The sequence below is a fragment of the Crotalus tigris genome, unplaced genomic scaffold (genome assembly GCF_016545835.1).
Source record: "Crotalus tigris isolate CLP2741 ecotype Arizona unplaced genomic scaffold, ASM1654583v1 scf7180000018574.274189, whole genome shotgun sequence".
Taxonomy (NCBI): domain Eukaryota; kingdom Metazoa; phylum Chordata; class Lepidosauria; order Squamata; family Viperidae; genus Crotalus; species Crotalus tigris.
In genome coordinates this window covers 224,012-239,115 of record NW_024097081.1, presented here as the reverse complement: position 1 = coordinate 239,115, position 15,104 = coordinate 224,012, and the positions used below count along the sequence as shown (strand labels likewise).

Here is a 15,104-nt window from a genome sequence, read left to right as displayed (position 1 = left end):
TGTGTGTGTGTGTGTCTGTGTGTATGTGTAAAAGAGAGTGCACTCACAGTATTCTCCGAGGAGCTGAAAAGCTTACTGGGCGGAGCTCCTCCCTTTGCTGCCTCTCTGCAGGAAGCAGGAAGCAGGAAGGGCAGGAGAGAGCTAGCTAGCCCAGCTAGGCTGACTCAGGAATTCTGGGAGTTGAAGTCCATGAGTCATAAAAGAGACAAGGTTGCTTGTTGGACAACAGCTTGAAGCTTGCCAGGTGAGCAACAGATAGGAGGGGGGGGGGAGAAAGAGAGAGAGAGAAAGAGAGAGGGAGGGAGAGAGAGAGAGGAAAGAGAGAGAGAGAAAGAAAGAGAGCGGGGGAAGAGGAGTGGCAGACCAAGGGCAGATAGAGAGGGAGGGAGAGAGAGACAGACAGAGAGAGAGAGAGAGAGACCCTTTTGACATCTAAAATGAAGATAACACTGCATATATCCTTTTTTTACCTGTGTATGTGTGTGTGTGTGTGTGTATATATACACATATACATATATATACACACACAGATACACACAGAAACACACACACACACCTATAATAAAGGTAAAAAAGGATATATGCAGTGTTATCTTCATTTTAGATATCAAAAGGGTTTTGCGGCTCCCAGTGTTTTGTTTTTGGTGGGAAACGGGTCCAAGTGGCTCTTTAAGTGTTTTGGGTTGCCTACCCCTGTTCTAGGCTGATCTCTCTTTTAACTCTTCCCCCAATTTCTGCCAGTCCTTTTCCTATAGACTGTCACTTTCAAAGTCCTGAATGCCTTGCCTACTGAAATATCTCCAGAAATGTCCTTTCTATCCAGTTTTGATCTGCCTAAATCAGAGCTTCCAGGGGAAACTGCTAATGGCAACCTAGCAAAACCAAGAAAGCAAAAACAATAAGACTTTCAGGAAGGTAGCTAATCTGGGATAAATACTCTTTTTTAAAAATTAAGAGCATTTTCTCAGTCTCTGTCTGAGTAATAAAGGTAGGGTCTCTTTGAAAATATTTTTGTTTTCACATTTCTAAGAAGCTGATTTTCTAACATGCTTCTTCTGAGATAAACATCCTATTCCTATCAGCCATACATAGTAAATCAGACTAAGAAACCAATGGCATATAGGCCAAGAGCACATCAATTGTAATAGCTATAGTAAAAGAAGCTTGCACCTCTGAATGTCCTTCCCTCCCTTTTTCTTCAGGGAAGGAACTCAACTAAGACATTCATTCAAGTAAGGTTCTTAGCCCAGGTCTTGGAAGCCATTCTTTCTCCTGTCCTTCAAGGTGATTCTCTTTTCTGTCTGCAGTTCCTCATCTTCTACAAATTGTTGCAGCTAATAGTTATTCACTATTGCTAGGTAAGAGAAAAAACAAACTCACCTTTTTTGTTGCTGTAATGATACTCCAGAAAATCCAATCCTCTGTCCAACTTTTAAGATTTGGCAATTATTAAAAAAATGGAGTTATTTAAGAGGGTCTTTGATAAATAATGTCATCTACTTATTTACTGTACTATTTGCAGGTTATCAGTTTTTGAATGGCTTTATACTTATTCTGAATTTATAACCATATTGTAATGTTAAATTAAGATTTATATATTTAGTTATACAATTTCTATGACCTACTGAAGTTATTGGAGCCATGTTTGTAATCTACTGCTAATATTTCAATTCCACCTGACTGAGAAGGAAGGAAGGAAGGAAGGAAGGAAGGAAGGAAGGAAGGAAGGAAGGAAGGAAGGAAGGAAGGAAGCAGTGGTGGGATTCAAATATGTGAACAAGTGGTTCTCTGCATGGATGCCGCTTCCGGAAGTCAATTCTGGGCCTGGGCAACAAAAAATTAGCTACCGGTTCTGCCAAAGTGGTGTGAACTGGCTGAATCCTACCACTGTAATGAAGGAATGGAGGGAGGGAGGAAGGAAGGAAAAGGGAAGGAAGGAAATATCATTTTTTGAAGCTCTTTCCCCCCCCATAGACAGGAATGATGCATTCTGATTTCCAACCTAGTACGAGGGCAAACTGAAATTTAACCAATAAAAGGGCTGTAAAATTACCATCAAATATGTTCAATGAGTTATATTTTGTAAATTAAACTGCAAATGGTTTTGAGTGATTCACACACTATTACGAGGGCTTGAGGGGACATTGTTTTCCTACTCTTTAGAACTTTCTGAATGCATCCACTGTAATGGATTTCTTTTGGATGTATAATACAAAAATGCCAAGAAGCAGTACTATTCTATAGAGTATCTCTATTTAATAAACCACAAAATTGACTTTTTTTTGACAATGAATGGCATATAATTTGCTTATGTCCTCTCATATCTGTTGGTAAAAGATGTCATATGCAGGTATTTTTTTGTTCTTTGCTTCCCTAAAATAGATCAAGCCTAGAATGAGGTTAATTCAATGCCCACAGGAAATTAATGTGGCCCCTAATCTGCTTTATGCACTCTTTTTTTATCATAAATATATAGGGTTATCGCTGCATGCATACTATTGCTTTATTTCCTTGGAATGCATTGCTTAGTGACAACCAAAGTTTATATAAAGATTTTTGTTCTTTCTTGATAAAATCTTCATGCAATCATATCCCTGGAAAATATGCATCTCATCACTACTGATCTCATTAACTTACAGCTAAACTTCATTCCTATCACTGAAGATTTGTGTTTCTTTGTAAATGAAATTCTTAATATGTAGAACTTTTGTTCACAAAAATGCCCCCAAGACATTTTACTGGCAGTAGATAAACATGTGCATAATACTCTAAATATATTTTAAAATATTTGTTAAGTAACATTCAAAAGCTTCTCACCTTTTATTTCTACATGATGATGTTAAGTAAATGTAGGTACATTTTGTATCCGTGCCTAAAACTTGGGCTAAATGGCAGATAGGCAGTAGACCTGGGTGGAGAGGACAGGTTAAAAATATGTGTGGGAAACTGGCTTGAAAAATGAAATGAAATGAAACGGATGCTATGGAGACAAGGAGAGTCAGAAGTCAGAAGAAAAACAAGCTGTAACCCTGTGAGATTTTTTGGGGTCTTGTGGCAGATTAATATGATGCTAAGTGTTTGGTGCTTTGCTTTGCAGCCTGCCCACTTCCTATTTTCTATCTGTAATTAAAAGCATCATGAGAAAAGTCAGGAAATGCAGTGAATCGGATGGCCACCAAGGGACTGAATGGGAGAATATGATGATGATGATGATGATGATGATGATGATGATGATGATGATAATAATAATGACATTGGCATTGACAAATTTGCCATTAGTCAATTGCAAAAGGTGGCCTTACTAGGAACTGCTTCCATCCTGCGACGATATCTGTAATACCATCAAACATCCACATCTGCCTATCCCAGGTCCTGGGTAAGGACTCGATAGGTAGACAAAATGCCAAATCCAGTCTGAACATCTGGCTGACTGTGTGATGATCCATAATAATAATAATAATAAAATAAACCAACTAATGTACAGCACAGCTGCAGTTATAACTGAATACCTGGGATGCAAAATCAACAAAGAAGAAAAAGCAAACAAACAGTGCACCACAAAAATGGAAGGTTAGACTACAAAATAAGATCAGCAAATTAAGGTCACATGCAAGCAAGCTAGAACAGGTGAAAGAAAAGAAGCTGAAGAACAAGAAGACCAAAGAATACCTAATCAAGAAATACCACTTAGAAACAAGGAAGATCAAGGAAGCACTGGAAATAATAAAGCAACAAATAACAGCTATAGCCATGAAAATCAGTAGATATGAAGCTCGAATTGCAAACTATAGGCAGAACCTCCAATTTCAATCCAATCAGAAACGTTTCTACCAATCCATCAATGGAGAAACTGCAAGGAATCAGTCAGTACCTGACAAGGAAGAAACAGTGCAGTTCTGGAAGCAGATATGGGATAACCCAAAGAAATACAACAAGGATGTGGCTTGGTTAAAAGAGGTGGATGCAAATAAAACAGAAGTTGAAATGAAAGAACTAGTAATAACAACAAAAATGGTAGAAAAAAGAGCAAAGAAAATCAAAAATTGGTCAGCACCAGGTGAAGATGAACTGCATGGGTTTTGGTTGAAACATCTAACTGTTATACACCCACTCATTGCCAAGCAGTTCAACAATATACTACAAGGAGGAGAAATTGAAAAGTGGCTAACAACTGGGAAAACCTACCTAATAATGAAAAATCCAGCAAAAGGGGCAACACCAGGCAACTACAGGCCAATTACCTGCTTACCAACAACTTTCAAATTACTAACTGGTGTGGTAGCTGATGCAGTACAACAGCATCTAGTTGAAAACAATCTCTTTCCACCTGAGCAGAAAGGAAACCGCCCCAATAGCAGAGGAACAAAAGATCAACTCCTAATAGACAAAATGATCTTGGAAAACTGCAAGAGAAGGAAGACCAACCTGAATGTGGCATGGATTGACTACAAAAAGGCGTTTGACTCTCTGCCACATGATTGGATAATCAAGTGCCTAGAAATAACAGAAGTCAGTAGAAACATCAGAAAATTTGTGCAAAGATCGATGGCACAATGGAAGACACAGTTGCAGATCAATGGTGAGAAGCTGGGAGAGGTTAATATCAAGAGAGGAATATTTCAAGGAGATTCATTATCACCATTACTATTTGTTATTGCACTGTTTCCTCTGTCAACAATACTGAATAACTCAGGACATGGCTATCAAACATCAAAAACATCTGCCAGACTATCCCATCTCTTTTACATGGATGATCTGAAGCTGTATGGAAAAACATCATCTGAAATAGAATCGCTGCTCAACACTGTCCGTATATATAGCCAGGATATTGTAATGGAGTTTGGCTTGGACAAATGTGCCACACTTATTATCAAAAAAAGGAAAAATAGTGAAAACTGAAGGAATCAAGATGCCCCACAAAAATAACATTAAGAGTCTGGATGAGGGAGATTATTACAAATACTTGGGTATCCTTCAAGCTGACAACATCAAGCACACTGAAGTCAAGAAAAAGATTAGAGGTGAATACATCAAGAGAGTGAAGAAGATCTTAAAGTCCAAACTCAATGGAGGAAATACCATAAAGGCAATCAACACTTGGGCAATTCCAGTCATTAGGTACACAGCTGGAATAGTGGACTGGACTCAAGCAGAACTAAAAGCAATGGATAGGAAGACCAGAAAAATAATGACAATGAATCATGCCCTTCATCCACGCAGTGACATTGACAGACTTTATCTACCAAGACAAATAGGTGGGCGTGGAATGCTACAAGTACATCAGATGGTTGAAGAAGAAAAAATGGCTTTGGAAGAATATCTGAAGGACAATGCTGAAGATGCACTGAAATTAGTATATCAGGAAGGCTTATTGACTACTGGAGAGACCAAAAGACCTACAAGAAAGACCAAATGAAGAACAGAATAGAGGCATGGGAAGACAAAGCACTACATGTCCAATACGTTAAAAAAAATAGCTGGGAAAGCAGATAATAACAAGACCTGGCAATGGCTAAGAGCAGGAAAATTGAAGAAAGAGACCGAGGGACTAATTCTGGCTGCACAAGACCAAGCCTTAAGGACAAATGCATATAAAGTCAAAATTGAGAAGACAGCAACAGACAGTAAGTGCCGCCTATGCAAAGAAGCTGAAGAAACAGTGGACCACCTTGGTAAGCTGTTGCAAGAAGATTGCACAGACTGACTACAAGCAGCGGCATGACAAAGTAGCAACAATGGTGCATTGGAAGATCTGCAAAAAATATCATTTGCCTGTAAGCAAAAACTGGTGGGATCATAAAATAGAGAAAGTCATAGAAAATGATAAAATTAAACTGCTCTGGGATGTCAGAATTCAAACAGACAAGCACCTGCAACATAACACCCCAGACTTAACAATTGTCGATAAGAAAGACAAAAAAGTCTGGATAGTGGACGTGGCAGTGCCTGGAGATAGCAGAATAGACGAGAAAGAACTGGAGAAGATAACAAAATACAAAGACCTACAAATAGAAATAGAAAGACTGTGGCAAAAGTAAGCAAGGGTAGTACCAATAGTAATAGACTCCTTGGGTGCAATCCCAAAACAACTGGAGCACCATTTGAACACCATTGGCATTGACAAATTCGCTATTATTCAATTGCAAAAGGCAGCCTTACTAGGAACTGCTTCGATCCTGCAACGATATCTGTAATACCATCAAACATCCACATCTGGCTATCCCAGGTCCTGGGTAAGGACTCGATAGGTAGACAAAATGCCAAATCCAGTCTGAACATCTGGCTGACTGTGCGATGATCCATAATAATAATAATAAAGTTGGAAGGGACCTGGGACGTCATCTAGTCCAATCCCCTGGTCAGGCAGGAAACCCTATACCATTTCAGACAAATGGCTGTCCAGTCTTTTCTTAAAAACTTCCAGTGTTGGAGCATTCACCGCTTCTGGAGGCAAGTTGTTCCACTGGTTAATTGTTCTAACTGTCAGGAAGTTTTTCCTTAGTTCTAGGTTGCTTCTCTCCTTGATTAGTTTCCATCTGTTGCTTCTTGTCCTGCCTTCAGGCCCTTTGGAGAATAGTTTGACTGTCTCTTCTTTGTGGCAGCCCCTGAGATATTGGAACACTGCTATCATGTCACCCCTTGTCCTTCTCTTCATTAAACTAGACCTACCCAATTTCAGCAACCGTTCCTTATATGTTTTAGCCTCCAGAACTCTAATCATCTTTGTTGCTCTTCTAGAGTCTCAACATCTTTTTTACATTGTGATGACCAAAACTAGATGCAGTATTCCAAGTGTGGCCTTACCAAGGCATTGTAAAGTGGTATTAATACTTCACATGATCTTGATTTTATCCCTCTGTTAATGCAGCCTAACACTGTGTTGGCTTTTTTGGCAGCTGCAGCACACTGCTGGCTCATATCTAAGTGATTGTCCACTAGGACTCTGAGATCCCTCTCACATTGCTACTATTGAGCAACACTATACTTGTGTTATATAGTTTATACTTGTCTAAAATCAATTTTGTCAGCCTTCATTCTTTACAAAATAACTGTTGGAAGGGACCTTTGAGGTCTTCTAGTCCAACACCCTGCTCATGTAGGAAATCCTATACCAGGGGTAGGCAACCTTGGCTCTTTTATAACTTGTGGACTTCAATTCCCAGAATTCCTGAGTCAGCATGGCTGGTTCAGGAATTCTGGGTATTGAAATTCATTAGTCATAAAAGAGAGAAGTGTGCTCTATCCCTGCCCTATACCATTTCAGACAGTGGTGGGATTCAAATATGTAAACAACCAGTTCTTTGTGTGGATGCTCCTTCCGGAAGTCCATTCTGGGCCTGGGCAACAAAAAATTAGCTACCGGTTCTGCTGAAGTGGTGCAAACTGGCTGAATCCCACTGATTTCAGACAAATCTACTTAGTGCATTTACTTTGTTCTTTGTTCTACATCTATATTTTAAAAGAATTCTAGCTGCATTTCAAATATATTCCCAAATATTTAGTTAATTGAAAGAACTGATGCTGGTTTTTTTTCCCCTCTGCTTAGCAGGGGAAAAAAAGGTTGAAATGCCGGGTGTGTTCAGTCAAGCTCTCTCATCAACTCCCAGGACAGCTCTGATAGAAGACACACAAAATTGACTTCTGGGAGAGAAAGGATAGCAGTGGTTGAAATGATTTTAGTATGAAAGTTGAATAGTTTTGAAGTTAGTGATTGTTAAACAATAAGAAAGAAAATAGAAAGAAAATAAACTCAAAAAAGAAGCCAAGCTCACAAAGCTAAGATAAAAATCACACAATTATGGAACAACAGGAAAAAAAATATTAAATTAGATGGTTAAACTTCTAGTGTTTTACTGTATTGCTATAAAGCAGGGGTTCCCAACTGGGGGTTCTTGCACCCCCTGGGGGTGTGAGACAATATTCCAAGGGGCGCAAAAACTTGGGTTTCAAAATTATAGTGTATATGCTTAGTTCGTTGTTATCTTGAACTTTTGTAAGGAGTGCAAGAATATATCAAAAGCATTCTAGGGTGTGGGGTATAGAAAAGGTTGGGAACACTGAGATTATTGTAATATAACCCTTTATTCCTTCCCTTTATTATTTAGTTTTCTTGTTTCTGTTACTTTATTTGGGGATGTTTAATTTTAGGCTTTACTCAGTTTTATTTTTACACAATGGGGACTTGTCAGTATAACTTGTCATTTAATTATGATTGCTAATTTTCAGGAATACTTATGTAACTATTATCCAAGTGACTATGGTTTTAAGATTGGGCAATGCTGTTATAATGGAGGTGGGAACATTGTAACATTATAACATTGTAACTATCAAAATTTTACTTATATTTCACAATTTTTAGGCACTATGTCCAGGGTTTTAAATTATAGGTAGTCCTCAACATACAACCACAATTGAGCTGAAAATTTCTGTTGCTAAGTTAGGCATCTGTTAAGTGAGTTTTGCCCCATTTTATGACCTTTCTTGCAACAGTTGTTAAGTGAATCACTGCACTTGTTAGATTAGTAACACAATAGTTAAGTGAATCTGGATTTCCCATTGTTTTTGCTTGTGAGAAGCTTGCAAAAGGGGATACCATGACCCCAGGACACGGTAACTGTCCTAAATATGAACCAATCGCCAAACATCCGAATTTTGATCACATGGCCATGGGGCTGCTCTAATGGCTGTAAGTGTGAAAAATGGTCATAAGCAGTGGTGGGATTCAGTCAGGATTCGGCAGAACCGGTAGCTAAATTTTGCTGTATTCGGAGAACCAGCTGGCTTCCAGAAGTCCAGTCTAGGCCTTGGAGTCCTGGAGGAGGCCTCCAGGCCTGAAACGGCCCATCAGAAGTGCATGGATTCCACTTCTGGAAGCCCATTCTAGGCCTCAGAAGCCCCTGCCTGCATCGAATAAGAGAACAGTTGTTTAGGTATTTGAATTCCACCACTGGTCATAAGTCATTTTTTCAGTGATGTAACTTTGAACGGTCACTAAATCGAGAATTACCTGTATATCCAAATGCAGCTTGTCATAACAATCTGCTTGAGAGGGACAAATGTATTAGATATATTCAGCAGTCAAAATATTTCATATGCATTAGTTCAATAATCTTCACAAGTCTAATTTTCACAATGCTATTGATATATCTGAAATTACAGTGGCCAAATCAGTGCCCTCCTGAATCATTTTAGGAATGCAAATGGAAACCCTTTCAAACAATGTGGTGAGGGCTAATGGTAAAAGCTGGCATTGTGACTGTATCCTTTAATGGACAATGAGAGGCCAAGTGCAGACCACAGTCATTTCTTCCATAAGTAGACACACTAAAAAACCAACTGGATGGTTTCAGCTGTTAAAAGCATTACAAAGGATGGAAGGGCAAGTTACAAATGAAGGAAATATCTTTCCTAAAAACTCGGATAATTGGGGAATTTTCCATGGCAGAGCTTTAATCTGTGTCATTTCAGAACAAGGATAATTTAAGGCTATGTTAATGGACTCAGCTTTTTTTTTAAAAAAATGCTCTTTTTTCATAACCTTGGTTCTCAAACTGTAAAAACAGGTCATTTTGGAATCATTTCCTGGATGTTAATTTACACACGGTTTTAATAATAATAATAATAATAATAATAATAATAATAATAATAATAATAATAATAATGATAATAATAATAATATATTAATGATAAATCCTCTCTTTTTCTAGCTTTCTCTTGATTGAAGCGTGACATAAAATGCTACAGCAGCCTGGCTTTTCAAAATGGTTAGCAATAAGCATTGCAGTTTCAGTTGCCTTCATAGATTGCTTGGCCCAGAATGATGATGGTAAGTGTTTGCTTTTTTTTTTCCTTGTTACTAAACATTTTTATATAAAGTCCTATGAAACAAAGAAATTATTGGAACAAGCATAACAAATACATTGCAAGTTTCTTTTCCATATCCTAGATTACTCTGTGAGAACATTCTAAATCTCCAATGGCCAAAGAGTTATTACAGAGCCAATAAGGAGCATATCAGCTCTTTACAGCAGTGGTCCCCACCCTTTCCGGTTTTGCGGACCAGCGGGGCGGGGGAGAGGAAGGTTCCATGCGAGCATTTGCGTGAGAAGCAGGCACTTGTGTGCATGCATGAAGCTCAATTTGTGCCAGCGGCAGGCACGTCCAGAACTCACACAAGTGGAACTTCACACGTGCGCATGAGTGCCTGCCGCTGGCACAAATTGAGCTGCTCGAATGCACATGCCTGCTGCTTGCATGGCCCAGTTCTGGGGACTCCTGCTTTACAGTGCCATAGCCTTTATCTGGAATGTAATAGGGATAATCTGTTATCATCTGTTTCTTTGTTTTAATATTATTATTGCCACTGTTGACAGAAGTGTAAATTAAGATTTCCTATGCTGGTATTTGGTGAACCTCATCAGGAGGCATCGATTTTCTATACAATGGGGATTTAAATCTGAATAATTACAAGCAAATATAATTGTTATAAAATATCTAAAAAGGTTAGCAGAAATAGTATGGCATACTGTTCAAAATACACAAACTACTTATCTATGGTCAAGTAAATAAAATCAGATTGTTCCCATAATAACAAGATTAAACAAGTAAGAATGACCAAGACATTTAGTAAAAAAATAGAAATAATAATTCCTGTGTGGTGGGGGTGGAGGGTGGGGGAATACAGAATAATTAATTCCAACATTTGAATGTTTCCCTCCACTGCATAGACATAGTCTCTGTTCAAAGGGGATATTTAGTATCTCCTTTCAGTAAAAGCTGTTGGAAGGACATTGAATCTGACTAAAGATAAAGACCTGAATTTTGGTTGGTTGGAGAAGATGTGCAGAAAGGTTCAAGAAGATGTTTCTGAGTAGAACAGAAAAACCTGTTTGCGGCTCTTAAGTCAATGGGCTGCTATTTGAGAGGATCTAGTGCACATCCATAGCCCATCAAGCCATAAAGTTAAATTTAGCATGTACTGCCTGGCACCCAAAAGACTGAAAGCTGTTGGTCATAATTAAAGGGATCAAGCTGGCTGGAAAAAAAAGAAATAGAAAAAAAATTAAAATCTGGACAGAAGTTTTGATTTTATGTAGGCCAGCTTCATAGCAAAATGTTCAAAATGCAAAATGAGCTGCTTGAAAAAATTGTTCTCAAAAACTTGGATTGAATTTTTTCCAAAGGAAGCAATAACCTTTAGAAACATATCCCCCACCTTCTCATCACCTAACTGTTATTTGGAATACTCCTATTGCTAAAGAATAATGATTTCAAAATGGTAGTCAGCTTCTTCAAGACCACACAGCATGAAACAATACATGTTGTTTTCGTTGCCTAACTTCTATGAAATGTGGCAGAAAGAATTTGACATAGAAGAATTTCTTCCTAGAACCTTTCTATGCAGAGATTACATTGCATTCTTAATAACTAACAATAGATAGCAGCATCCATTCTTGAATCAGCATATCAGAAGATGTGTGTGTGTGTGTGTGTGTGTGTGTGTGTGTGTGTGTGTGTAATGGTATAAAATCCTCGAACTCTGGGATGAACTTTGAAACAGCTATTTATTGTTAAAACAATAAAAGCAGCACCTAAAAATCGACTGTCTTGGCTTTCGCTGATCCACTGCCAGCGTCATCAGAGTAAGCATTTGGGGTGGGGAGTTTGCTTATAAACCCAGTTGACTCCGTACTCTACCTATTGATCACGTAATGGAGAGCGACAGGATGGCAGACGAGGAGAGGCGAGAAAATTAGAGCAATTACGGTCAGTTAGAATAGGCAGTCTCATCACATGATCAATGGGTAGAATACGGAGTCAACTGGGTTTATAAGCAAACTCCCCACCCCAAACGCTTACTCTGATGATGCTGGCAGTGGACCAGTGAAAGCTAAGACAATCATTTTTAGGTGTTGTAAATAGTTGCTTTTATTGTTTTTATTATTTTAACAATAAATAGCTGTTCTCAAAGTATATCCCAGAGTTCGAGGATTTTATACCATTACACAAATATGCCCGGGATTCGCATTTTTATAGTTATTAGGGATATTATATATATATATATTCTGAGGTTTTCGCGGGTGCTTGTATGTAGGTCTTTGGTTATTCGAGTTTTCCCCCACGTAAAATTGGAAGTGTTTTGGCGACGTTTCGACGAAGTCTCATTCGTCATCTTCAGGCTGGTGCTTTCGGCTTCGTGCTTCTAGGAGCAATGTGTGATTGTAGCTGTTTCCTCCTTTTAACTGCCAGTGGGGGTATGAAATGATTGGATGAGAGATTGGCTGTGTTCTGATTGGATGGAGGTGTGTTCTGATTGGTTAGGAGCTTGGCTGTGCTCTGATTGGCTGGTGGGTTGGCTGTGCTCTGATTGGCTGGGGGGTTGGCTGTGCTCTGATTGGCTGGGGGAGTGTTCTGTTTGGGTGAGGGCTTTGTTGTGCTCAGGTTAGTCTGAGTTGCAGGGGGGGTTAAAATGGTGAACTGCATTGCTATTTTTTGGCTTTGCGTTCGTGGTCGTGCCTCATCTTCATGGTGGGTGTCAGTTTGCTTCATGTATGGATTGGAGGGGTTTAAAGTGGCTAATGATGCAACTGTGGTCTGGCTTCTGGTTTGTGGTTGTGCCTCATCATCGGTGTAGCTTTGGGTTTGCTTTTTGCGTGGATGTGTGGTGGTGACATCCTGTGTGGTTTTTGTGTGTGGGGGTCTGGTGTCATTTTTTGTGTTAGGGAGTCGTTTGTCAATAAGGGCGGGTTTCCAAATGGCTGGTAGGTGGGAGGTATCATCTTGTTTGTTCATGCTGTGTGCGCGTTTTTCTATCTCGATGGCTTCTCTGATTATTCTGTTATTAAAATGTTCAGTTTTGGCGATAGTTCTGGTCTTTTTAAAGTCAATTTTATGTCCTGTGATTTTAAGGTGTTGGACCAGGGAAGAAGTTGGTTCCTCTTTTTTGACTGAGTTCTTATGTTCTTCAATGCGTGCACTTATTCTTCTGTTGGTTTGTCCGATGTATGTGGTGGGACAAGTGGTGCATGGGATTTCGTATACTCCTTGATTTTCTAATTCAATTTTATCTTTGGGGTTTCTTAGGATGGTGGATATTTTTCTGTTTGGGCAGAATGCTGTCTTAATGTTGTGTTTGTGGAGGATCTTACTGATTCTGTCTGTGGTGCCTTTTATGTAAGGGAGGAGGGCTTTGCCGTTTTCTTGTTCTCTGTCTTGGGTTTTAGTGGGGGTTTCTTTTTGGATTAGTTTGGTAATCTTATTTCGTTGGAATCCATTGGATGTAAGTACATTAGTGAGAGTGTGTAGTTCGGTTTTTAGGTGTTGTTCATCAGCTAAGCGTTTTGTTCTAGAGATGAGTGTCTTGGCTACGGAGTTGATCTGTGCTGGGAGGTGGTGTGAGAGAGCATGCAGATAGTGATTTCTGTGTGTTTTCTTCTGGTAGATGGTGTGTCCTAGGGAGCCATTGGATTTCTTGTAGACTAAGACATCTAGGAAGGGAAGTTGGTTATTAGCTTCTGTTTCCATGGTGAACTATATTTTGGGGTGTAGGCTGTTGAGGTGTATGAGGAAGTTGTCCAGTTTTTCTTTCCCATGTGGCCAGATTATGAAGGTGTCGTCTACGTATCTGAGCCAGAGTTTGGGTTTGTGTTCAGATTTTTCTAGAACTTGGGTTTCAAAGTGTTCCATGTAGAGGTTTGCAATGACAGGTGAGAGGGGTGATCCCATGGGTGCTCCTTCTATTTGTTTGTATTTTTGTCCGTTATAGATGAAGTATGTGTTGGATAGACAATGGTTGGTCAGATCTAGGATGTGTTTTGGGGGGTTATATTTGTTTTGGATAGCTGTCAAGGCCTCTTTGATTGGCACTTGGGTGAACAGGGATATGACATCGAAGCTCACGAGTAGGTCGCTGGGCTGTAAGTTTTGTTTCTTTATGATCTCTAAGAAATGGAAAGAATTTTTTATGTGTGAGGTGATGGATTCTGCATAGGGCTGTAGTTGTTTGGCAAGAAATTTGGATAGGTTTTGTAGAGGTGAGCCTATGGAGCTGACTATGGGTCTAAGTGGGGTTCCTTCTTTGTGTATCTTGGGGAGACCATAGAGCTTAGGGCATCTGGATGATTTCTCTCTGGGAATGATTCTTTGCTGGATCTCTTCGCTAATGGGGGAGGCTTTTATTTTGGATCTGGTGGTTTTTTCCAGGTAGGTGGTGGGATCTGTGTTTAGGGGTTTGTATGTAGAGTCTTGGAGTAGGTTGGTTAATTTGGTTTGGTAGTCAGATGTGTTCATAACCACCGTGGCATTGCCCTTGTCTGCTGGTAAGATTATTATGCTGGTGTCTTCTTTCAGGTTACGTAGTGCTGTCTGTTCCTCTTTGGGTAAGTTGCTTTTGGGTGGCTTGCTGGTGCAGAGGATGTTGGTGATTTCGAGTCTGATTCTGTTAGCGTCGTTGGGGTTGATTTTGGTCAGGCTGGTTTCAACTCTACATATAATGTTTTCAGTGGGTATGTGTTTGGGAGCGATTGCAAAGTTGAATCCTTTGGAAAGGACATTGGTTTCGGCTTTGGTGAGAATCCTATCTGAGATGTTATGCACTGTTTGTTTCATGTGTGGCTGTGAGGGAGGAGGGGTTTGTTTCTGGCATTCTTGTAGTCTTCGGAGTTTGTTGGTGTGTGTGTCTGTCTTGAGGGTGGTCTGTGTTTCGGCTCTCCAGACGGCGAGTTGTTTGGATTTGTCCCAAAGTGCGGGGTGGATCTTGTTGCTGAGTTTGAGATGAAGTGTGAGGAGATCTTTGTTAATTTGGTCTAGGAGGAATCTTTTTGTGTGAAGTTCATTTCTGATTAGGGCCAGCACTACGTAACCTGAAAGAAGACACCAGCATAATAATCTTACCAGCAGACAAGGGCAATGCCACGGTGGTTATGAACACATCTGACTACCAAACCAAATTAATCAACCTTTCCTGCCTTCTACAGAAAGAGTGAACACTTTCTAGCCCATACCCAGTTATATTTCACAATACATCCAATGACATTTTGATGGGTATTGTATGGTTCTCCCTTTAATACCCATGGAAGAGTGTGAAATATTGAGATTGAAGGAAA

General features: G+C 39.5%; 1 protein-coding gene across 1 annotated transcript in view; it reads left to right on the top strand.

The window, feature by feature from the left end:
* Positions 1-213: 213 nt before the first annotated feature.
* Positions 214-15,104, top strand: part of LOC120313111 (protocadherin-15-like) — a gene marked incomplete at its 3' end in the record, with an annotated part of 204,033 nt that continues 189,142 nt past the window's right edge. Inside the window, exons 1-3 of the mRNA XM_039354646.1 lie at positions 214-244; positions 1,203-1,358; positions 9,708-9,826. Of these exons, the coding sequence (XP_039210580.1) occupies positions 9,736-9,826 (91 nt within the window). The remainder of the gene's footprint in view (positions 245-1,202; positions 1,359-9,707; positions 9,827-15,104) is intronic.